Raw genomic sequence first — 24,777 nt, forward strand, 5'->3', positions numbered from 1 at the left:
ATTGTAAACAAGGAAACATTACTTTGACGTAGTCCAAATCACGTGAATCTGTTGAATCTGTCGCACGGTTGGACGTTTGGGGCGAAAAAAGCCAGAGAACATCGTGCAACTTTTGGTCGTAAACGCTGCTAACCACTCTACTGACCCCTCGTCACCTACATGTGCACCGACAGTCGATCGAAAATTTCGTCGGCGTTGGTGCAGTAGTTAGCATATTGGGACCTCACCCCAAAGACAGGGGTGCGAATCCCCTATGCCGAAATGTTGGTGGGGGGTTTTTTTTTTTGCTTGTTTGACAACAATTAAAACAACACAAAAAGGATTAGGTTTTCAAAGCCCTAAGTGAACCGTGTGCTGGGACCATGAAGCAATTGGTCTGGAAATTGATATGCAGTTCTACTTGACGATCAAATTTTGATGCCTCAAGTCAAATGCTTTGCAACTTGGGATTAAAAGATCCAAGCTTAACGAGAAAAGCAAGAATGTATGCGTGAAGAACAACTGAAAATGATATCGCTAGAGATTAAGATTCACAAAATGGATGTCTCTTCGCGTTTACAAGGTGTGCCCACGCGAAATGTGTGTTGACTTGAAGCTTCAAACGTTTGACTGGATCATCCCATACGATTTGGTTTACAAGACAGGGAGGGAGAATGGAAAAGTCTAGATTGTAGGTGCATTTGAAAACCATGGACTGCAAGAATTTTGTTTCGAGTCATACACAATGTGAGTCCTTTTCAACCCAAACAGTCTCTTCGAGTTTGCCCTGGTCGAAAACACGTAAATTAGGAGAGATTCGATGCTTTTATTGATGAACAAGCTTGCCTCGCCGTTGAACAGGCTATTCCCGTCGACGAGGTAGCTGCTAGCTCGACGGTTGTGGAAGTTCACCAGCAGCAGAAGCAGCGGTGCTCAGCGTACCCAAGCAGCCCTTGTCGTGTGCACCACCATCTTTATCAACTCACAGAATTAATTATAGCAACAATACACTCAATGTTGTTGTTCAAGAAGTGTGTTTGATATCCAAACCCTTTTCATGTCGAAATGGGCTTAAGCTAGCCGCGTCCAATTCAAAATTATCTTGACAGCATCGAAAACGGAATGGCAGGACTACGTCAGGTTCACCACTTTTGATCCAACACGTCCTTTGTCCTTGCATCTTGCAAACTTTTGACAAAAGCATATAACTAGCTCAAACATGGACGAGGACGAGATAGTACCAGCGACCACACAGAGAGAGTCCACGGCGGAGCCATCGAGAACGACTACTAGACAAGTGCCAGGTTAGTTGTCTTGTAATTTGTTGGTATCGTCTTAGCATTGTCTGAGCATTTTTGTCAAATAAATTAAGCACACGTTCACGACCATACCAAACCCGTAAAATCCACATTTAATTTTGTTAATCCTAATATTGTCATGTATTCTATATATAGGAGTGCCAGCACCCATCCGCACAAAGCTCAGCGACTCTGAATTTTGGGTTGATTCAACACAGACAAAGCTCAACCTGCAAAATCTACGGACTCAGTTTGCCGGCGAAGGACGACTAACTATTGCTCAAGCTATTTGGATATTGAAGGCTGCTACTCTGCTATTGTCTAAGGAGGATAATCTACTAGTGTTACCCTCACCCATTATTGGTAGGTGGTTTACATGTGCTATTGGTTATAGCATATGTGGGCGGTGGTGGCGCCTGTATTTACAGATGTATTGTTGCTGGCTTGTGGTGGTTGATGCACATGTGCGCTATTACCCATCGTTGATTATCCCTTGTTGATCAAATGCCCGACACTAGTTTGTGGCGATATACATGGACAGTTCTATGATCTACTTCAGCTATTGGATGGGAATGGTGACCCGGCTACAACGAGGTATTGACAAAAGGCTTAAGGCATACTCTCAAAGGAATTCACGTTTCGTAAAACATTCTCCTCCAGATATCTGTTCCTGGGAGATTACGTTGATCGAGGTTACTTTTCAACAGAGGTACGTCGTGTGTAGTTACTCACGAAACTGTATTCGGGTTTATTACAACCTGTTTTTTCTTGCAGTGCCTACTATATCTATACGCATGCAAAATCTCATATCCAGAGACCTTCTTCATGTTACGTGGGAATCATGAGTGTCGGAGGTTGACTGAATATTTCACCTTCAAACAAGAATGTATGAGCTGTCTCTATCGATTTTTTGTCTCTCAATTTTCTTTTTTGTCTCACCATTCCACCACATTAGCACTATTTAAATACTCTGAAGAATTCTATGAAGAAGCAGTAACATCGTTCTGTGCACTGCCATTGGCAGCAGTCATGAACAAGCAGTTTCTATGTGTGCATGGTGGCATATCTCCTCATTTGGCTACGCCTGAAGATATCAATGAAGTATGAGACCGTGAATTCAAATTTCAATTGATGAAGAGCTAGCATCTAATTTTTTTGGTCGTGTAGATCGACAGGTTTAGAGAACCACCAACACATGGATTAATGTGTGATTTACTATGGGCTGATCCATCAGAAGAGTTTGGAACAGAGGAGACACTAGAGTTCTTCGTGCATAATCATACTCGGGGATGCTCGTATTATTATACGTAAGCAGTGCTGTCGTGCGTTTGCAACAACTTGCTCGGGCCGTCGCCTTTGTTGGTTTTTTGCCGGACGAACAATTTTTATTACGTATAGGTATAATGCATGTTGTGCTTTTCTCGCCAAGAACAAACTGCTGTCGATTATAAGGGCGCACGAGGCTCAGGACGTTGGGTATGTTTGAAAATCAGTTCTGGTTTTTAGCGCTTCCTCCCCGACAAGTCAAATTCAATATGAGGAACAGAATCATTGTCCTTCACTAACATGATGTGTATATACTAGATACAAAATGTATAAAGAAGTTGCATCAACAGGATTTCCGTCATTGATAACTCTATTCTCAGCCCCTAACTATTTGGACGTGTATAACAACAAGGGTAAATAAAGCAATGCTTGGTTCAGTATTAATTCATCCATGCTCACTCAGACTTCGTTTCACTAGCTGCGGTCCTGAAGTATGAAAACAATGGTACGCTCACTACTGGAGTTATGTTTGTAAGACTGATAATTTTCACCCATGTCACCCGTTTCAATTAGCTATGAAGATAAGACAATCGAAGGCTGTGCCACATCCATTTTTCTTGCCGTCATTTATGGCAAGTCTCTACTTCAATGAGTATTTTTTATAGCCAAAGAAAAAAAATCTTATGCTATTCTGTGATGTAGGATGTGTTCACGTGGTCTATGCCATTTGTTGGAGAAAAGAGTATGAAACAGTGGCTGCGCTAACCACTATATCCAAATTTGTTAATGCTTTTTTTGCTAGTTACTGAAATGTTGGTTGGTGTCTTGGAGGTATGCTCTCCAGACGAGTTACTACCCGATAGAAGAGAGATTGTCAAGAGCAAGATCCGTGCTGTGGCAAAGATGAACAGAAATTATCGATTACTTAGGTATGCGTTCTAATATCTAATTCCGATGGGAATAGGAGGAAAAAACTTTCAAAGATTTAACCCACATTGCTCTGCTCGTCCGTGAACTCCCACCACATGCTTCGCTTACACCCACCATTTCCACGCACATTTAGGGAAGAAAGCGAAACCATATCCGAACTAAAATCCAAACTGACCGATCAACGACTCCCATACGGAACACTCTCATCTGGCGCCGAAGGCATCCGAAACGCCATCAAAGGGTTTGAGGATGCACGATGCTCTGATATTGATAATGAGAAGATCCCGCTATCACGAGATGAAGATGAGTTGAGCATACAAGATACAGTGTTTGGAGTCATTCAGCCAGCGGTCGAGTCTAGAAAACGGTCGACTATACCGCTGATTGATTTCCCGGATGAGGACGATAGTATGACGTTTAGTAGTGCGCCTGAGAATTTTGAGGATGAGGATGAGGGGACGGATCTTGGTGTTGGTAGTGGGTCGCATTCTGTTTGAATGCCTATGACAAGGACTGTTGTGAGAACTTTTGTTAAATTGAGGAAGGATTGTTATGGAGGTAATTTGGAATTTGTGAGAGGGGGTGTTTTGTGTGGTTGGAGAGATGATTATTGGATGAAATAGAATTGAATAAAGTAGTATTTATATTAAAGCAAAGGTCTAGTATCTCAGTTTACATTGTGTTTTGTGGTTCAGTTGGAACGAGTCGTGTTACGTTCTCTGCTTGGCAGCGTTTTTAGCTTTATACTCTGATGGAGAGACAAAGTTTGGTAGTGACCATATTCCAATCTTTTTCGATCTATAAGCAAATTACGTGTCAGAGATAAGAGTCAAACAACATCAACATGCACCTCGCCGAGCAAAAAAAGCAGCCCATAATAGTGCTATGAACCAAGTGTACTCACTTTGCCCGTTTCTCTTCCTCCAAGTATCTAACTTCTCTGCCACCATATTCAGCTCCAGCCTGATTGTAAACAACAGCCAACCCATTCCGTAGCATTTCCAATCCAACATCCTTCTTCCACAACACGTAATAAGGGACATGAGCAGAAGCGACTAATCGACCATATTGATCTTTTCTGTATGGTTTGATTGTGATTCGTTTGTGTAATATTTGGGAGCGCAGGAATTCGATTGCTTCCTCTGCGAATGGTTGTCCTATGAGGAAGCGTGTTACAAATTGCCAGTAGGCGAGAGTGAGATTTGAGAAGAGTCCAACCTGGATTTCCGAAATGGGGCAGTTCGGGTGCGTCTACGCCAGCGAGACGAATGGATATGGTTTGGTCGCTTTTTACTAGTGGTTTGTGGTGGGTTTGTTAGTACGACCTGATGCAGTTGGGTTTGTTGACAAGAGGCGAGCGAAGCAACAACAATGACATCCGATGCGATACGGGACCGTTAAGATTACGATATACAATGATGCAATGCCACAATTGCATCCAGCTTGATTGTACGCACCTTTTGTTGGTACTGTCCTCCACCTCCATATCCCAGGGAGATGAAATAGTCGAAATCCATCACCATCGTTTACGGCAGTGACTTTCCCGAACAAGGATTTGTGTCGTTTCAGTGTATATGGCGTGATGTATTCTGCAGTCTGTATCCTTCTTGACTTTAAGGCAACAATTACGGCAATTATCGTTATTGTCGTGCCAGTCCCAGCAGTGATTACGCCAGCCTGTGCCTGGACCGAGAGGGTGTGCCATAGCGACGATATAGCATCCATTACTAGTAGTCTGTGAGTGAGTGATTGTATCAGTTGCTGTTTGATGTTTTGAAACAATTGTGAAGCAATTACGAAACAATTCAACTAATCAATAATATAAAACTAGTCATAGCCTATCTAATAATATACCTGGATGGACAACTACCAACCTCTGGAGATCATTGGATCAGGCAGCTTTGGAATAATCAGAAAAGTGCAGCGGAAATCTGATGGAAAGGTACATAGCAGTTCCCAACTGATGCACTGCACATCCACACAGTTCATACATCATTTCATTTATTATATTACATTTTAATACGTTTACATAATGACCCCACATGCCAACCACAACACATCATTAGATCTTGGCCAGAAAGGAGATTGACTACCGCAAAATGAGCGACAAGGAGAAAAAACAACTGGTCTCGGAAGTCAACATCCTGAGGGAATTAAGACATCCAAATATCGTCAGATACTATGAGAGATTCGTCGACAGAGAAAACTGTTTGATTTATATCATTATGGGTATGTGCGTTTTGTAATTGTTGCAGTCCAGCTGGGCTAGCTAGTTACTCACCTTATCACACATAGAATTCTGTGACGGAGGCGACTTGGCTTCAATCATTAAACGATGCAGACGGGAAAAGTGTGCTCTTGCAGATTTACATCGTTGGAACAGCAGTAGAGCTCCAGCTAACCGGTCTTTTTTTTGTTAGCAAACGAATACCAGAAGATGTAATCTGGCAAATATTCGTTCAATTACTACTAGCACTGAATGAATGTCATTTCGGAGGGAGTGGCAAGTCTGGTCCACATCCTGCTATCTTGCATAGGTATACACATGTGTAGCGTTTATTCAAAGAGCAAACGACCAAAAAGCAACCGTATTGCAATCGCTAATAAGTTTTGTGTCATTTCCTTAGAGACATCAAACCTGATAATGTGCTACTGGATGCACATCAAAATGCCAAACTATCTGATTTCGGATTGTCCAGAGTCATTGATTGCCCTGAAAGCGAGTTTGCGAGGACTTATGTTGGGTAACAAAACAAACAACTAGCCAGAACATTGCAAGACGCCAGTGTCACTAACACGTCTTCATTTGCTTTCATAGAACGCCATTTTACATGTCTCCAGTAAGCGAACAACACAAGCATTTACCTATACCATTTACGAGCCAAACACTCATCGCATCCGTGTAGGAATTGGTGACAGAAACGTCTTACAACATGAAATCAGATATATGGGCATTAGGTTGTCTATGTTATGAGCTCGCGGCTCTGGAACCACCGTTTCAGGCAAAAACTCAAGCTGGACTGGCACTTAAAATCAAACAAGGGAGAATACCTCCTTTGCCATCGCAGTATTCTCCTGATCTTAATCGGTGTATACAGGCCATGTTGCAAGTTAATGTGAGTTCCTTGTTGGAGTCTGGAAAAGAGGCAATAGGCCCTGGTGTTTTCGATGATATATTCGTGGCTTTTTTCTCGTCGAGTGTACCTGCAAAGGGATGTTTTTCTAATCTCTCGCTTATTTTATTTTGGTATAGCATTTGAAGAGACCAACTGCTGCTGACCTGCTAAGGGTTGATAGGATTAAAGTCGTGCTGCGAGAAAGAGAGTTGAACCAATTGTGAGAATGTCAAAACAGTCTTATTTCTTTTTCGGCTTTAATGATCTCACATGCCAGTTTCTTTAGATCGATTGAACTGAAAAAGAGGGAAGATGAAATAAAGAAGCGTGAATCAGCTATAGAGACTAGAGAGGCCACTTTAAACGGTATAGAAGAAGCACTGAGGAGACGAGAAACTGAACTTGAAGAACGTGAAAAGGCTGTTTCTGTGACTGATTGCAAGTATTAGCTCTGAACTTTACACGTTTTCTCTTTATGAGTGTCAGTTGCAATACAAACGAATTCTAAATGCCCATTTCATTTCTGACATATTAGCTCGTCAATGGTATGCTCCTCGGGAGAGGACTTATAGTCCCAATGTGTAAGTTTTACTGAGGCACTTCTCTATAGTCCAAATGTTTCGATGTGGTTTAGTCGACTTGCACAATCAAGACACCCAACAATTCTTTCTTCTCAGGTACTCGTCCTCATCAGCAATGAGCACATCGCCGTCAATGCCAACAGTCGCTTTGCATACAACGTATGCAGCTCTCAGTCCAACCAACACTTCCATAACACGAAGAAAGAGTATGGCTATGGCTGGCATGGTTGTGTCTGGTGCTCCAAGTAATAGTAACGTTATGCGTGATATTACACGTGATGTTGGAAGATTGGGGCTTGTGGGGCCAAGTAATTTTGGTGGACTTGTTGGGCATCGTTGAATGTACATGCTGAGTCATGCAGATGGTTTTTTTGGTGAAGGCAAAGCTACAGTTCATTTTTTGTATATAGTATAATAAGCTACATTATCTCACAGTGTATGTGAATTTTTGGATGGTGCTGACGTTTGTTTGACTTTGGATTTTGATAGAGAACAAAAAGGGCTGCAGAAAGCCCGACGGGATCGAATCAGCTTGAATTCCGTATTCAGTTAGGCGTGCTTGACAAGGAAGCCTTTGTTGCTATGCCTCCCTCAATCGGCGCACTTCTTACGGTCGCAAACCATTCACCGCCCATTACGAAGAGCTGAAAAGTCAGTTGTCACATCATAGTTATTTGACTACTTGGAACCCAGCATCACCTGCTGCCAACAATGTCATCGAAGGCTGGTTTTTATTGGCTCCTGGGAATTGGAGTGCAAATTTTCCAGGATTTTCAACGTGTTCGAACTTTATAATTGTATCTGGTGTGACGACTAGTAACGTTATGCGTGACTTTTTACGTGATGTTGGAAGATTGGGACTTGTTGGGCCAAGTAATGTTGGTGCATGACTTGTTGGCCATCGTCGTTGAATGTACATGGGCGACGGCTTTTTGGTGGAGGCAAGCTAAATATCATATTTTGTACATAGTATAATAAGTTACATTATCTCACCTTGTATTTGGAGTTTTTGGACGTTGCTGAGGTTTTCTTAAGTTTGGATTCTTGCGAGGCAAAACAGGCACAGCAAAGCTAGACCAGACTAGTGACTGACCTGACGAGCTTGATTTCAGTATCCAATTGACGCGTTTTACAGGTAGAATCTCGTTGCTATGCCTCCCAGAATTTCGGGCGCACTTCTTACGGGTCACGCACACATATGCAACACAGAAACGGGACGAGTTGCGGGGGTGTTTTGAGAGCTATTTAGAAGCGGTCGCTTCTCTTGAGGCGTCATCATTTTCTTCATCTGATGACTATCGAGCTATTGAGTGCTTTCAACTGCTTCTTTGGCCGCTCTTCCAAGTGTAAGTGCCACATTGCTGAATATCGTGGATTTCACAAAGCATTTTTAACATACTGGATTACAAGAGCTAAATATGAAGTAATTCGACTCGTGTGTAAATTGTATGAGTAACTTGCTACTTGTCAATGTCAGAGCCACGGGATTGGTCTATGCAATATGCAACATTTGTACCAAAAAGGGGCTCAACCAGCCATTCAGGAAGACGCAACAATGCCGGTTTTTTCACCAAGATATTTATTATGATGGAGGTCTAATGGTCTAAAATTGATTACGCAATTATGATGCTTTGACGGGTTATGTTCTTTTACAAGGTGTAGCGACGTAAACCCGACTTGGCAGCATCCATCCTTCGGTTTCGAAAAACGAATGACATACGGACGGCCAATGTCAGCTGTTTGAAGAAAATTTGTGAGTTGAAACCATGTATGATGTCTACGAGGACGGGCAAGACACTTACAAGAGCACCAAAAATCAAGATACTCGCATTGAAGAAATTTCCTCGTACGTAGTGAGGTGCATCGTTTGGTTGATATATTTGGCCTGCGTGAGGAGAAAAAAGTGATAGGTACTCGTAATGCAAGTTGGAATCATTGAACTGAAACGTACCACCAATGATACCAGCGACTCCACCAAGACCGTTGATTAGACCCATTGCGAAACCACGGGCTGATGATTGTGGGTGGTTGTTTGCGACCCTGTATATTTGAATGTTTTGTTAGTGCCTATCTGTTGGGGTGTAGTCACGTCAAACCCAAATTACGTACCAACCGTGAAGAAGTGGAACACTTGCCATGGTTGCTGAAGAATTTACAAGACAATGTTAGAAAAGATCTAATCACCTGGATCTTCGTCCATCCAGATAAACCATTTCCTGTCTGTTTTTTGCCACATTACCTGATGTAAAGAACAACATTGCATAATCAGCAGGTGGCTGCCAAACCGTTGCCAAAACAACAAATGCAATGCTGGCAACTGATAACCCCGCAATGATGATTACAGATCGGTCCCCGATTCTGTCGGATATGTTTGAAAGGATGATTAGGACTATGGCACTCCAGATGCTGGTTGGGACTGTCATCCATTGTCTATATAGTTGGAACACTGTTGGGAGAGGTCTTTGGAAAAAAAATGAGAACCCGAATCTGGTGGGATGCACTTACGCTAGAGTGCCGGTATATCCAAGATATGTCAAGATTGTTGGTTGAAAGTATGAGATGGACCATCTGATGAAGCAGCTATGTTAGTTCATGTGTATCTTGAAGTGAATCAAGAATCCAACAATGTATGAAGTCTGTTTTTTTTTTTGCTTACCCAGGCACATTGGCACAAACAAACACCAAGCATTGAGCCCACACTTCTGGCTCTTTCAGCACACCCCAGACCTCATCCATCTTGAAATGCTTGGAACCACCATCAACAGCATCGGTATCATTTCGTAATCGGTTGATTGCAATTTCTTTTTCACGTTCATTCAAGAATTTGCATGTCTAAGCAAGTGACGTTGAGTTTGTCAGATGAGGCTGACACTCTTGGCTTCAATATGCAAACATACCTCTGGATAGTCAGGCAAGAAAAAGGCACAGATTATTCCAACCAGGACTGGTGGAACACCTTCAATGATAAACAACCATTGCCATTGCTGGAGACCAGAGATTCCATTCATGTATGATATGGCTCCAGCGAGGAGACCTGAGAATGCTGTTGCCATGGATGATGCACCGAAAAACCAGGCGATTCGGCCACCAATTTCGTCGCGCTTGTACCAGAATGTGCACCAGAATGTTAGACCGGGGAAGAGACCTTTTTGTTGTTATGGATGGATGAGTTAGGTATGTGACGAAATGGGCATAGCTGGGTTGGAGGTCATTTTTTACCTGCTTCACAAGCACCAAGGAAGATTCTACAAGACAGCGAAACAGGTATTAGAATTGGAATCTCTTTGTAACAAGACGAGGTTTTGGCCCTTGTACCGCAAAGTCATGACTCCGCTAAATGACGAGGCAGCAGCAAAGCAAGTCGACACAATTCCCCAAGAGATGGCAATTCGTGACAGCCATACGCTAGGCTTGAAACGAATGAGAGCCAACTGTATAAGCAGGTAAGGATTGTCAGCTGATTTGTCGGGAAATGTGTTTCACCAAACTGACGACAAACACACGTACATTACAGAACGGCTCGAGGACACAGTACGGGACAAAGAAGAGAGACAAAACGAGATTGAAATCCTGTGTGGGAGATAAGGGCACGTCAGTTCAAGTCACGTTTTTAGCAGCCGGATACGGGTATTTTTGTGACAGGTCACATACACTGCCAGCCATATGAGTAGAACGCTCGAAAGCTCCCACACCGGCAGTTGTATCGAAAGCATATGCTCTTGCATTAGCAATGTTGGAACGATCCAGAGCAGAGCAGATGTAGAGTAGAAAGGCTAATGGCAACACCCTTGATGGAGTGATGCAAATGTGTTTAGATGTGTATGAAATAGGAAGGGTGGGTGGTATGAAAATAAGGCTGAGATACGTACTTTAAATCAATTTTTCTCCTACGTATAATGAAATAGCAATGTACGTTAGCTTCCAGGTTGTTAGATCCACATCCGTATTCCTTTTTCGGATCTTTTGTCTGAGTTTGAAATTCTGTGTAAAACTTACTTGACTGCTTTCTCTTCCCCGTCGGTATAGCTAATACCAGCTTCTTCCATCAGCATCTTGTCGTCCTTCATCATTGATATCTACTCTGGAACTGGATGGATCTCGCTTGTGTCTTCAAAACCAAAGTTCCGTAGATTGTAATTGGTTTTGTTTTTTGACGTTTTGGATTTGACAAATAAGAAAAAAACCACCTCGCGAAAGCCAACGGGTTCAAGGTTCTACAACGCAAATCGCTGACGTCTCATACTAGTGAGGTAGACCCTGGATGATGATATTGAGCAGAAAATGTCCGGTTGAAATTTGGTCGCAATATCTTTGGTTGAGCTTGCTTGTAGTTTAACAGCTGTCATATGTAACATTTCATCATACGAACTGTCGGCCATACTTTCAAATGAGAAATACCCTTTGAAAAATGTCAGTCGTCTCTTCAGCCATTGACAAGGCAATATTGCGACATCCGACATCTTTGCGCATGGACAGCTGCGATGAGTTTTGACTACAAAGTGACAATGTTCGCCGTAAATAAAGAACGCCATGCCTTAAATATACTATGGCCACTTTTATTCAATGTCTTGAAAGGAGTGAATCAACCACAAATCTGTTTTGCGTAAGCAGCGGTTTTCTCAACCAAATCAAACGACGTGTCGTTTTCAAAGACGGTCGGGCTCTGAATAAGTACTTTTATGCTAAACTAAATCAATAGCACGACCTTGTTGAAAGCTGCACGAGTTCCTTGAGTGAATAACGACTATTTCTTCACAACAGCATCATCTTACGAACTTGTAATTGTGTTACATCATCATCAAGATATTAGCAACCGATGACACTCCCGACCATATGGAATCAGCTCATAGCAGCTATGGCAACTCAGGTTGTTTGACAATCTGGTTTAGTACCTCGGTTTCCTCATTCGTTGCTCGTCAATTTGTCAGTTTTATCAATCGTCATTTGAATTACTTGCATTGAAGGGCAATCGCACGATTCGTTTTTGGATTAGCGTCCACTGGTAAAAGCTGCCATCTGATGGTTGAATTCACACAATGATCTCTTCAGTGGCAACAGAACTAGTCTACAGCCACACTTCAAGCTTAAAACCAGCATAAGTCAGATCCACGTCAGGCTACATGAGGCTACATGACGACTTGAAGCAGAAGTATTCACGGCTTCTGCAGAATCAAGTAAGCTGTTTCTCGTAGTAGCTCAATGAAGACTGAGCGCTAGCATTGTTTGAATGCCCTTTTCAAAGAGTCAGCATTCTTGAATGCGACATATCAAAGACTATTCACGTCGCCCAGTTGGTATATTGGTCTATTTTGCATATACATGCCTATTTTTCTGCTCTTTACAAGTTGTAATGATGTACATTTGAATCCGTCGAGTCCTTGTCAGCACTTAACCTTACGCTTTTTGACGTCGAATGACATACGAACTGTCATTGTGATATTTTTCACAAAGGAATGACGTTTTAGTTCAAACACTATTGGGGATCCATGTACAACCAAAGACACTTACAAGTGCTGCTAGAATCAAAATACCAGCATTGAAAAAGCTTGCACGAACGTAATGTGAAGCATCGGATGGTTGATATATTTGACCTAGCATGGCAAAAAAAGAAATGCCATCCATGTATGTTATGAGCCCAGCAAGCAATCCTGAAAAGGCAGTTGCGATGGCGAGATTCGACCACAAATTTCGTCCTTTTTGTACCCAAACAAGCATCAGAATGTCAGACCTGGAAGGAGACCTGTTTTTGTGGATGAATGGAGGAGATGCGCAAGAACGATGTGTTGTTGTCGATATGGTGCGACTTTGCCATGATGTTCCTTTTTTAACTGCTTCGCAAGAGCCAAGAAAGATTCTTCAAGAAGGTGAAACGAGAGTAAGACTGGGTTCTGTGTCGTCAGGGCTTGAGCTATACCTTAAACTCATTACTCCGGCGAAAGAGGAGCAGCAAAACATGTCGACACAAAGCCCCAAGAAATGGCAGTTCGTGATAGCCAGATTCTAGGCCTGAGCCGAATGAGAGCCAACTAGTGTATTGGAGTAGATGCTTTTTCAGTAGGTGCAAGGCAAACTCGTTTTTAAACCAGCTATAAAAACTCACACCACGACGTACATTGCAGAAGGGCTCGAGGATACAGTAAGGGCAAAGAAGAGAGATGATGCAAGACCAAATCCTGTTTGAAATACACAATGTCAGGCCAAGCATCAAAAATCACGTTTCAGCTGCCTGCGAGACTTTGAAAGCTACTTACACTGCCAGCCATATTGGAACAACGCTCGAAAGCTCCAACACCAGCAGTCGTATCAAACGAGTATGCTCGTGCATTTGCAATGTTGGAACGGTCCAGTGGTGACAAGAGAAATAGCACAAAGGCCAATGGTAACACCCTTTGATTGATGAAATGTCAAAATGATGGTAGATTTCGATGAAGTTAAAACATCAGAGACTGACTTTAAATCGATCTTTCTCATAAACGATGTAAACATATTTCAATTACTGTCGTTCTGCTGACATGCGTCACTGTGGAATTAAATCCGTCCTTACTTGACAAGTCGTTTTTCCTCGTCGGTATAGCTAATACCATCCTGTTCCGACGTGACCTGTTCTCTCCTATCGTACTCCACTATAACATGCATGATTTCTTTGATGCCTTGTTCTTAACCCTCAAGGTTTTATAAGCTGTACGGTGTTTTGGAGAAGTTAAAACTTGAAAAATTATGATGAAACCGACGGGTTCAAGGCCCAACGCATCTGATGCATGGCACGAGCTTCAATGCCGCGATGCAAATCATACCAGTGCACCTCGAACATCCGTTGGAGCGACAGAATCAGTCGCAAATGCGATTTGCGTAAACAATATTTTCCATAATTGGATCAAAAACCACGTCAGTTTGGAAGACGACCGGTGTCTAAAGAAGTAATTCCATGCTAAAGCCAATCAGTGTGCTGACGAGACGTACTTATATGTACGTGAATTCTTGTACATATAAACGGCAATTCAGTTTCAACAGCACGAAAATTGTGTCACCATCAACAACACTAAACGAGCTATAGCCATGACACTCCCACTAGAAGGAAAATCAGCTCTCATAACTGGCGGCGGTTCCGGTAAGCTTCTTCCAGTCCGTTGTTCCGCTTTTGGCTTGTTGTGTATCGTCAAGTTAAATTCTAAACGCACCAAAACTCTTCGAACAGGCATTGGATTAGCATGCGCCAAGAAACTACTGTTAGACGGCTGCCACATCACAATTACCGGCAGAACTGAATCCAAACTAGTTTCTGCAGTTGCAGAGCTTGTTGCACTTAAACCAGCATCATCGGCAGCAACAATTTGTTACGCAGCAGGCGACACGGCAAGTGAAGAAGACGTTAAAGCAGCTGTAGCCAAATCTTGTGAAGCTACAGGGCGCCTAGACTTTGCAGTGGCAAATGCCGGAACAGGTGTGTTGCAATGGTGGCTGCCCCAAGCTTGTTTCTCAACACCTGAGTGTGTCCATCTATTTTCGATGTTGTTGCCTTAACATTAATCATTTTCTCAACTCCCCAAGGTGGCCTTGGCTCTCTCCTTGCAATGGAATTGTCAGACTGGCATCGTATCATTCAAACCAATGTGAATGGCACGTTTCTGGTCATCAAACATGCCGGCGCTGTTATGGCCAAGAACAGGTTTGGTTCTATCGTGGCTGTCTCGTCAGTTGCGTCTCCAAAGACACATCATTATTTAGGCGCTTGTACGTTTAGTTATTTTGCTTCGACTAATCGTTGTTGAGTGATTAACTTTGTCGATGACATTAGACTGTGTATCAAAAGCAGCTGTCGACAATCTAGTTCAAAATGCTGCTGACGAGCTAGGAATGTATGGAATCAGATGCAATTCCAGTAAGTCGCAAATTTTGTACCTTTGCCAAAGTCACAGAAGACCTCTTGCTGATATCTCCTATTCACGCCTAGTACAACCATCACTGATTCCAACAGACCTAGCGTCTGGTCTGACAGCAGTCCCAAGTATTGTGAACGATTACCTGGCGAATATACCTGTAGGCCGATTAGGAACAGTCGAGGACGCTGCAAATGCTGTATGTATACTCGTTACGTAGAACAAAATCACGCGTTCCTGTGAAGCCCAAAATTTTAAAATCGAAATAACTCGATTTCTCTTTCAAAGGTGAGATTCTTGCTAGGTCCTGAGTCGTCCTGGATCACTGGTCAAATGGTGCATCTTGATGGTGGTCAACATTTACGTCGGGGACCATAGTAAGTGTCGGAAAAATCAAAACGTATTTAAAGATTGTCGTCCAACCGCAGCTGTTCACCCATAGTTATGACGAGATAGCCGTCCAAATGTATGGAAAGGAGGTTGTGGAAGGCAAGAAGCTACCTGCTGGAGTTGGAATGTAAACTAACTCATAAGAAAACCCAAATTTGTATGAGTAAAAATGAGAACTATATTTGTACTTTGTCAATTAAACAAAATGAACTGTTTCGTATGCTATTGGTTCTTGTTGCTGCCTTCCTCTTTTCCAATTCATCCGTTTCCACTCTTCTTTCTCTAAAATTGAAATTCCCAGCAACCTCGACAAGACTTTACAGATGTGCATTCATTCTCTTTATACAAAGCCTTTCTTCTAATGTCCCCTCGATTACGATTGTTTAGATTTATTGACGTGGGGGAAACCAGTTTGGGGGTGGCCCTTTATCTACAACAGGTTGTTGCGGTTGTGGAGGCCATGTCTGATAGCCTGTAGGTTGCCCATACCACTGCATGACAGGCACTGACATATATCCTGGATACATAGCTGGATACGCACCCCATGGCGGTGGCATCATAGGTATCTGAGGCATCATAGGACGAGCCTGCCCTGGTACTCCTTGTTGATGCTGCGGTTGAGGGGGTTGTGGCTGCTGTTGTTGAGGAGGCTGTTGCTGAAGTCGTTGTTGAGCCAGTGTAGCCAGAAGACGAGAGCGTGACATGACAGAATCTCCTGTTTGACCAGAAGAATTCCTGTACGGAACCACGCTACCAAACTTGGGTTCTTGGTTCTTTTGTGTACTGTCCCGGTCCTGGTCATTATTACTTCGATTAGAGAGAGCCGTTTGTTGAGGTATTTGCTGTTGTTGAGTTGATTGTTGTTGAGCCATTTCTAGTTGAGAATATGAATATCGTTGTGGTACACGTTCACTCGATCCCATGGCAGTCGATTGACCAGTGGATGTATCAGTATGACCATTTACATTCTCGTCCTTATCCAACCGCTTTTGCTGTTGTTGTTCTACTACTGGGTTGTCTGTTACTGCTTTTGCCAACCGCTTTAGCTCACGATCCTTGATCAATTGCTCTCTCAGTTTGGCTGCCTCCAGGTTTGGATCCGCCACTGTCGGAGTTGGTTCTCTGACACTCACTTTCGTATCAGAATAACGTTCATTTCTTCCCGTCCTTTCTTCAACAAGAGTGACCTCCTCCAATATTGGTGGAGATGGTTGGTGAATCCTTGCTGGAGGGCCTGCTGGAGGCGGTGTTGCAGAACGCAGCGAAACTTGTGGTCGTGCATCCGAAGACGCATTTCCCGCATTGTTCTGACTACCATCCCGTTGAGCTCTTGCTGGAGGCGGTGTAGTAGTAGTGGATCGTTGAGTTGGTTGAGATCCAACCACTCGTTGAGCTTCCGGGACTGATATATAATCTGGAGCTGTTGGTGGTTTATTCTGAGTTGATGGTTTTACTGGTATGACTATTGTCTTTACAGTCGAGACGGTGTAGCCATCATGTAGAGTCTTTTGCCTTATATCGACTGATGGAAGAGTAGGTATGGGTGATGACGCAGTTGCTGCTGATAGTGGTGGTGCTGCTAGTGGTGGTGCTGATACTACCGGTGCTGATACTGGTGCTGCTGGTACTGGTGGTGCTGACACTGGTGGTGCTGATACTGGTGGTGCTGAGACTGGTGCTGATGCTACTGATACTGGCGGTGCTGAGACTGGCGGTGGAGAAGTATGCTTCACGGGAACACTATTGGAAGGTCCAATCATAGAATCATCGGAGTCCAAATCCATGGCATCATCATCAACTGTTATTTCGTCAGCGGCAGGAGCATTTACTGTTGGTTGTGGCACATTATCTACATTATTTGCTGCTGGCAATTCATCTACAGTTGTCAGATGGGCAATGGCGAAAGTGGTCATAGTACTACTCGCAGGTGTCGCCTCATCCATTTTGGATCTTTTAGGTGACGAACCTGGATCCGAGTCCGTCTGATTTATACGTCGTTTGTTCGTAGTCTTTGTCGCCTCATCTTCAGACTGACTGCCAATACTATGTCCACCATTCTCCATCGTTCCGTTGCTCGTTTCTGGTATAAATGGTGCCACTATTGTTGACAGTATACTAGATGGTTGGATTCGAGCGGTGGGTGTGAATGATTGGGTGTTCGAAGCTGACTTCTTTTGTATTTTCGATTCCTTGATAGCTTGTTTGCATGCTTTGACAAGGATTTTTATTTTACTCTTTTCATCGATTGCCTTGTTGTGAGCCAACACTTTGGCTTTATGCTGATCTCGAAGCATTGCGACATCTGCCGCCAATTCAGCGATCTCGACATCCTTCTCTTCCATCTGCATGAGCAAATCAGCCAAACGACGTTCATCTAGTGGGGGTGATTCTGGGCTTATTTTGCTGGCTGGTTGCTCGATGCCAAGAGATTGGATTTGCTTGAAGCAGTGAATGTCAGAAGCAAATTGGTTTAGTTGAATACTCACAAGTCTCACCATTGCATGAACAGACGTAGACGGCACCGTTTCCTTCTCTATAGATGGCACAAAACCATTCACGGGCTGCAGACTTAGTGGCGGCTGTAGCTCAACTTGACCAAAATCCCGCACAAATCCATTTCCGTTCTCTTGACGTATCGGTGCCTGTGGCTCCACTTGACGAGCATCTAGCACAAAGCCATTCACGTTCTGCTGACGTATGGGTGGCTGTGGCTCGATTTGATGACTACCAAGCGGTTGTTGAGGTAGTTGAGGTGATGGTCGTCTCGTCTGTTCCTGATTGGACTTCCCAGACACCTCCTCTGACACCTCAATCGAGACTACAGGCTTAACTATCGTCCTTGTAGTGTTATGATTGTCTACAAGAATTTGTTCACCATTTACGCTACCGACCGCTACACTTCTGCGTATACTGGGTGCAGTGATTGGTAAAAGCGAGGGTGGTGGAAAAGTTCTGGGGGATACGGCATGAGAATCTGTCAGAGTCTGATGAGGCGATGCAGTTGAACTATTCCGTAGTGGATCCTGCTTCAACTTGGCTTTTACAGATGCGAGTGTGTTCATGAAGCCTCCTGCAGATCGAATAGATGGCTCTGATTCTGGAGCTAGCTGACTCCAAGACGGACGCCCAGATTCCGATTTAACTATATCTGCAGATGGCATTGGTGCTGTTGCCTTGGCTCGAAATTTCGAAGAAAAATCAATTGGAGGCAATTGATCATCATCATCCAGACCTAGAGTCGCATTGCGATGAGAAGAAACAGTAAACTTGATCATATTGAACTGCATAGTTACATATCCTGTATGAGTGAATATAAAAAGTAGTGTCAGATTTGGATCACACACTTGCACAGTCTTTCAAATGTTGAATACTTACACGTCGTTATCTTGGAAAGTTTCAGCCTGACGTCGATTCAATTCTGCAAGTAGTAAGGATGATATTGATGACATGGAATTTGGTCGTAATGGCTGATTAGAGTCTGGTTTGTCCTGAAGCCCTCCTGAGATTTCAAATTTTAGAAAAAAGGTTATTTCACTCGCGAGGACATTGAAAGGACCTTTACCCATCATAACATTATACAGACTAGCTAGTTAATTTTGAGCTCGCCTCTTTCACGCTGCGATTGCTACTGTATCTTAAAGTCAACACTTTCTTTGTGTAGAAGGAGCACGAAGGAATTTCGGCCTTCAGGTACTAGCAAACATGCATCATATACGCATTTGATCACGTTTAGTCACGTCGCAATTCGTCTTGCAAGCAAGTACAGCTGAAAGAAACAATTGCAACTTCTAATATTTGCTCTTATCCCTTTCAACAGGACTTAATCGCAACTACAAAATGGCACTTTCATATCTTCATGTAGATGGCGCCTACTTTCGGGAGCCAGATGGCCGTGCTGTGATGCTCAGAGGTGTAAATCTAAGTGGAAACGCCAAGCTTCCCATGAAGCCGTACATGCCTACAACTGTTGGTGGTGAACCGTTCTTTGATGATGTGAATATTAGCTTTGTTGGGAGGCCATTCTCTTTAAGTGATGCTGGTACGTACTAAGCAGCTTCACACAATTCGCAAAGTGTGACAAAGTCAGGCCTTTGATGAGCTGCCTACCGAATCATGGAATTCAGCTTTGGATTTGCAACACTTACGAGTCCCGTTTGCAAATAGACGAGCACTTGCTACGGTTGAAGCGTTGGGGTTTCAATTTTCACCGTCTTAATATTACCTGGGAAGCTCTGGAGCATAGTGGTCCAGGGGTCATCGACCACGACTATATAGCATGTGAGTAGCAAACCTAGCGTAGTGCCATTTATTCCAAGACTAAAGGTGGATGACCATTTAGATATCGTCGCGGTCTTGCAAAAATGCAAAGAGCACGGTATACGAGTCTTCATTGATCCACATCAGGATGCATGGTCTCGTTTCACTGGAGGCTCGGGAGCTCCCGGCTGGACGTTGCGAGCTGCTGGCTTGAATATGAGAAACTTCAATGCTACTGGTGCTGCTCTCGTTCACAATACACATCCAGACCGTTCTCAATACAAGACTATGGTAAGCTCACCTGAATGCACGTTGGCGTTGGACACTCGATGTGCTGAGAGTTTGATGCTTTACGTGGCATTTGAACCCCTTTCTTGCAGATCTGGCCTATTAACTATGATAAACTGGCATGTGCGACAATGTGGACTCTGTTTTTTGCTGGAAAGACTTTTGCTCCTGATGCAAGTACTGTTGTACTGTTGTCACATATATAAACAATCGTACGCTAACATCACCTACCAAACCAGCTGAATATTGAAGGCGAAAACATCCAAGACTATCTCCAGAGACACTACTGTTCAGCAATCCAACAACTTGCGCGAGCTATCTGGGCAGCTGGTGACTTAGCAGACACCGTCGTAGTGGGATACGACACATTGAACGAACCAAGTGCTGGTTATATTGGCAAGAGCCAAATTGATATCGAAAGACGGGGTCTCGCGGATGGGGCACATCCAACAAACTTTCAGGGAATGATGCTTGGTGCAGGATTGGCAACTGAAGTTAATGTGTGGGAATCGGTTGCTGGAGCTCCCTCTCGTATACGCGGAACACGCGTCATTGATCCTAACGGTGTATCAGCGTGGCTTGAGGAATCAGGTGGTTGTGTATGGGCAAGACACGGTGTGTGGGATGTTAAGACTCGGACGTTGCTGAAAGTAAGTATAAATGTTTGAATATACTTCAATGGCTCGCATTCTTTCGTATCCACACGGAACTCTCTATAGCCCGATTATTTCGCAACAGACCCAAAAACCGGCAAGCCAGTTGGATTTGCTGCAGATTACTTTCGACCGTTTTGCCGTCGTTTTACGGCTGCAATTCGAATGGCCCATCCTATGGCCATTATAATCCCAGAACTTGTGCCTGGAGGAGACCATGAGCATTTGGGTTGGGATCCAGCTGTAGATCCGGTGCAACGCGTTGTTGCAGCCCCTCATTTCGTGAGTTTTTGACTTCCAAAATCTATGACATCAATAATAACTTTTTTTCTCTAGTACGACGGGTACTCTCAATCGAATCGTACCTATGGCTTAGATCATACTTTATCACTGTCTGGGTATGTGATGTCGTTTTCCGGTATCTCGTCGACCATTCCTTATCAGCCCACATCGAACAGAATCGGTCGTCGTGTATACAAGACACGAAAGGAAGCGACATTCACTGGTGAAGCCAACATCCAAAAAGCCTTCAACGAGCAATTCGCATGGATTAAAGAAGACTGGACAAACCATATTGGCCCAACTCCAATCATCATTGGCGAAACCGGCATTCATGTAAGGTCGTCGTTGCAAATTCCCGCCTTCATTTTTCATTGAGTCTCTGTTGCTTTCTTTTTTTGCTAGTTCGCCATCGATCACAAACGCAAGATCTATGACGGCGATCAAGCCGAATTCACTCGAAGCATCGATTTCCATTTCAAAGCAATCGAGGAAAATCTTTTGAATGTCACTTGGTGGGTTTATGTGCCTGATCATCTCGGAAGGCAAGATGGAGATGGTTGGAATGACGAGGACTTTAGTATATACAGGTATTTGTTTTGGATTATTGAGATTGTGGTGTGGTGATTTCTGAAACATTGTTTCACGTTAGTCCTGGCACGCCAACTGTTCCTGGTCCGTATACGTGGTCGAAACTTGATGTCGGAGGACGCTGTCTACCTGCTCTAGTGCGTCCGTATCCAACGAGAACGCCAGGTAATTGAAATTCCTTTGGCAAAGTGCTGCATCCTCGTTCACAACTCTTTGTTTTTGCTCAGGAACACCCCTTGAAATCAAGTTTGATTATAAAAAACAAATCGTGAGTATCAATTTCGAGTATCAATTTCATGCTACTGTATTACCTCTCAATCCATTCCTAGTTCCGATTCCGATTTGTCCGAGAAGCTGGCGCAACTTCGCCACCTCACTGTGAAGTCTACCTGCCGGAAATACATTTCCCTGCCAATACAATATCAGTTAGTGGAAGTAGTGGTACATTCGAGCATGATCCCATAAACCAGATCTTACATTGGAGGGATATGGGGAACGGAACGCAGTACATCGAGGTGATGAAATGGACTGTGAAACTCTAAATGTTTGGCAAATTAAATAAAGATTGAAAATATCCATTTTCCACTATTGCATTACGCATTTTTCGAGAGGCCTACCAGTCTATATATTTTCAGGGGGTATTCTATACATAAGGTAACAGTATCACAAGTCCACAATTCTATGCAGTGGCTACCGCATCATGTCTCGCCTCCAACCACGATTTACAAGCTCCAAATATAAAAAAAGTCACAGCCGCCGATGGCCCAGCTTTAACAATCGCAGGAGTGAGTCCTTTATACAACCCTAATATACCTTCCTGAGATGCGATAACGCGTGCACAACCAATCCATGTAGGTGGGTATTTCGGAAGGTTGGACATCATATAGTTGTGTCTATCGGGTCCTTGTACTTGAAGTCGTTTCCGCACGACATCGAATGGCATTACGGCTGCTTTGCTGACGACTCCGGCACAGAAACCTGCCATTACTTCGCTTATGCCGTGCAATTGATGGATGTCCTGTGTAGAGATAATCGTGAATATTGGGTAAAGGAAAGAGAGACATTCGTTTGAGGTAACACGCCATCATACATTGAGAGGCTCAAAAGCAGTTTTGAACCAACGATGTGATTCAAACATTATACCCATATATGGCATAATGGATAGCGCTGAAGGCCAGACTCCTCTATAAAACCCACTTATGCCTTCACGAGCTAATATGTGACGAATAGCACCTGGTACGCTGCGATACAGCTAAAAAAACCAGTGTCAATTACAAGAATTTGCAAACTTTCAAGGATTACAGGAACAGACCTTTTGTTCTCCCTGCACTGCAAACCGTGTCCTGAGCAAGTCGAATGGGTATGTCACGATAGTAGCTAGACTACCAGCCAATGCTATAAACAGAAATGTTGGCAACTTGTCGCGAAAAAAAGTGGCTCAATATTCATCATACCTCCACAGATAAACGTCCGGACTGGTAACGGTATCACGTCTCCTCCTAGTCTCCAATCCAGATGATTGACTTGGCGTTCGAGTTCGGCGTATGTAGAGAACTGGACGGCACCGTACGTCAAATATAGGTACTCGGCCGACATATTTCCCTTCCACAATCCCTAGATCACGAATGAGAGTCAGCATCGTACAGAAATGAGATTCGGCACATATAGTGCTACCGATATTCTCATAACACAGTTCACCGCCGTCCACACTCACATGTATACCCTCATCTCTCAAGATAGTTCTAAACGCATGCACCATGCCTCTATACTTTCGGGATCCAGCACCACTATCAGCAAGACTGTTTGTTCTCATGAGGTCTCTCAGACCAGACAGGGGCTCGACTCGATCCGTCTGAAGTTGAAATCTAATCTTCACGACGTCCAAGGGCGCTATGGCAAAGCGAGACACGACTCCTGCGGTCGCTCCACATAATGCTAGTTCGAATGTGGATAGTTTCTTTGGTGGTGGTTGACCATTCCGTATCGACACTTCAAGTGCTGAATTGACGTGTATGGGAAAATTGGTTAGAAACCGTTGTGGAGGAAGTGGATGATATCGATAAGGCAATAGAGTGGGATGTAGGCGCGCACACATACCTGAAGGAGTGGCTTGTGCCAGCATCGAACTGATTGGACCTGATCTGCTGTCAAAGTTTGATGGTGAAAATGGAACCAGTCGATTCACGTGAGGTGGTGATCTGGCACCAAGAAAACTATGAGGACGTGATGGACGTGATTTCAATACTGTGGGACACGTATTGAGATTCTAGGTCGTGACTTTTTAACGGCAAGTGTTGCATCTGAAGCCAAGTCGAAGGTTGTTGGCACAAAATGATGATTGTCAGGCCAAGCAGTAGAGTGATGCCTCTAGAAAGCAGCTACACGTAAAAGAGCTGTGGGAAGAAAAGATTCCGTTTGAAATTGGTCTTTCACCGCTTGGTAATGTTTCTTTCCGTTCGCTTGCAATTCAGCAAAAAAAAGGCATCGACCAAGGTCGTGGATCGACACATCGTCTAACCGTGCTATCATTTATAGACTTTTTACAATACAAGGATTTGCATCTCCTTTCTACTCAAGATACAAACCATGAGCGATGCACAGCAGCCATCAACATCAATGTCAAGAACATGTCAACGATGCTTGAAACAATATTCTGTTGAGGAGAACAAGGATGACGCTTGTCGCTACCATCCATCACTTTTCTTGAACCGGCCTCATCCTCAGCACCACTATACATTCGAAATTGATGAAGCGTTTGTTGCCAATGGTGAAAAACTCGTCGACACTCGGTGCTGGGAGTGTTGTGGGGCGTACAAACTCGACGCTGCTGGATGCGTGACTGCCAAACACGTATCGTTCGATGAATAACCACAAGGTATGACAACGAAAAGGATCTGTGGGAATGGTGGACAACGTGGATGATGATGTTTATTTTCTTATCCACATCGGATTGTATTATGACTGAGAAAGAATGTCCTGACACACATTATTGTAGTGCCAGCTAGTCAACAACATGTTGCATTGGTTTCGCAAAGCTCACATCTTTGAAATCACAGGTGAATCGGCCATCTACCCACAGGACCAAGAACTAGGTAAGTTACAAATGTCTGAAGGAAAGATGCCTTGCAATGGAGTGATGATGATCCCTTTTTCCTTTGCTGTCTGACTTCAATTAACTGAGGACAAACTCATGTTTCGCGACAATTTCTGAACTTTTTCAATCAAATCATTACCACTCGTCTCTTCGCTTGATATGCTCGCTAACACTCAAA

At 43.6% G+C, this 24,777-nt stretch overlaps 6 protein-coding genes across 6 annotated transcripts; 3 read left to right on the top strand and 3 right to left on the bottom strand.

The window, feature by feature from the left end:
- Nucleotides 1-1,198: 1,198 nt before the first annotated feature.
- SmJEL517_g01091 (uncharacterized protein) lies at nt 1,199-3,970 on the top strand (the record flags this gene model as incomplete). Its single annotated transcript, XM_031167019.1, has 12 exons — nt 1,199-1,283; nt 1,434-1,640; nt 1,796-1,871; nt 1,938-1,986; nt 2,052-2,163; nt 2,233-2,378; nt 2,445-2,584; nt 2,676-2,753; nt 2,862-2,956; nt 3,022-3,048; nt 3,346-3,472; nt 3,607-3,970. The coding sequence occupies 12 exons, from the start codon at nt 1,199-1,201 to the stop codon at nt 3,968-3,970; spliced, it is 1,506 nt and encodes a 501-aa protein (XP_031027157.1).
- A 213-nt stretch (nt 3,971-4,183) lies between these two features.
- On the bottom strand, nt 4,184-5,198 carry SmJEL517_g01092 (uncharacterized protein; the record flags this gene model as incomplete). Its single annotated transcript, XM_031167020.1, has 4 exons — nt 4,184-4,271; nt 4,378-4,630; nt 4,692-4,766; nt 4,931-5,198. 4 exons carry the CDS (start codon nt 5,196-5,198, stop codon nt 4,184-4,186), a joined length of 684 nt encoding a protein of 227 aa, XP_031027156.1.
- A 374-nt stretch (nt 5,199-5,572) lies between these two features.
- SmJEL517_g01093 (uncharacterized protein) lies at nt 5,573-7,510 on the top strand (the record flags this gene model as incomplete). Its single annotated transcript, XM_031167021.1, has 10 exons — nt 5,573-5,702; nt 5,769-5,823; nt 5,894-6,010; nt 6,101-6,217; nt 6,292-6,313; nt 6,380-6,589; nt 6,727-6,809; nt 6,876-7,017; nt 7,076-7,170; nt 7,267-7,510. 10 exons carry the CDS (start codon nt 5,573-5,575, stop codon nt 7,508-7,510), a joined length of 1,215 nt encoding a protein of 404 aa, XP_031027155.1.
- A 1,309-nt stretch (nt 7,511-8,819) lies between these two features.
- SmJEL517_g01094 (uncharacterized protein) lies at nt 8,820-11,237 on the bottom strand (the record flags this gene model as incomplete). The annotated part of the gene is made up of 14 exons (XM_031167022.1): nt 8,820-8,906; nt 8,973-9,055; nt 9,122-9,210; nt 9,280-9,313; nt 9,410-9,600; nt 9,676-9,738; nt 9,827-10,002; nt 10,068-10,315; nt 10,390-10,415; nt 10,486-10,601; nt 10,678-10,740; nt 10,822-10,957; nt 11,040-11,057; nt 11,167-11,237. 14 exons carry the CDS (start codon nt 11,235-11,237, stop codon nt 8,820-8,822), a joined length of 1,401 nt encoding a protein of 466 aa, XP_031027154.1.
- An 8,037-nt stretch (nt 11,238-19,274) lies between these two features.
- SmJEL517_g01095 (uncharacterized protein) lies at nt 19,275-22,047 on the top strand (the record flags this gene model as incomplete). Its single annotated transcript, XM_031167023.1, has 12 exons — nt 19,275-19,476; nt 19,602-19,715; nt 19,777-19,985; nt 20,075-20,167; nt 20,222-20,632; nt 20,702-20,917; nt 20,972-21,033; nt 21,094-21,250; nt 21,320-21,504; nt 21,567-21,670; nt 21,733-21,773; nt 21,835-22,047. 12 exons carry the CDS (start codon nt 19,275-19,277, stop codon nt 22,045-22,047), a joined length of 2,007 nt encoding a protein of 668 aa, XP_031027153.1.
- A 137-nt stretch (nt 22,048-22,184) lies between these two features.
- On the bottom strand, nt 22,185-23,627 carry SmJEL517_g01096 (uncharacterized protein; the record flags this gene model as incomplete). Its single annotated transcript, XM_031167024.1, has 6 exons — nt 22,185-22,523; nt 22,596-22,757; nt 22,818-22,900; nt 22,960-23,119; nt 23,220-23,503; nt 23,603-23,627. 6 exons carry the CDS (start codon nt 23,625-23,627, stop codon nt 22,185-22,187), a joined length of 1,053 nt encoding a protein of 350 aa, XP_031027152.1.
- Between the last annotated feature and the right edge of the window lie 1,150 nt (nt 23,628-24,777).

Source organism: Synchytrium microbalum (genome assembly GCF_006535985.1).
Source record: "Synchytrium microbalum strain JEL517 chromosome Unknown SmJEL517_scf0003, whole genome shotgun sequence".
Lineage (NCBI taxonomy): Eukaryota > Fungi > Chytridiomycota > Chytridiomycetes > Synchytriales > Synchytriaceae > Synchytrium > Synchytrium microbalum.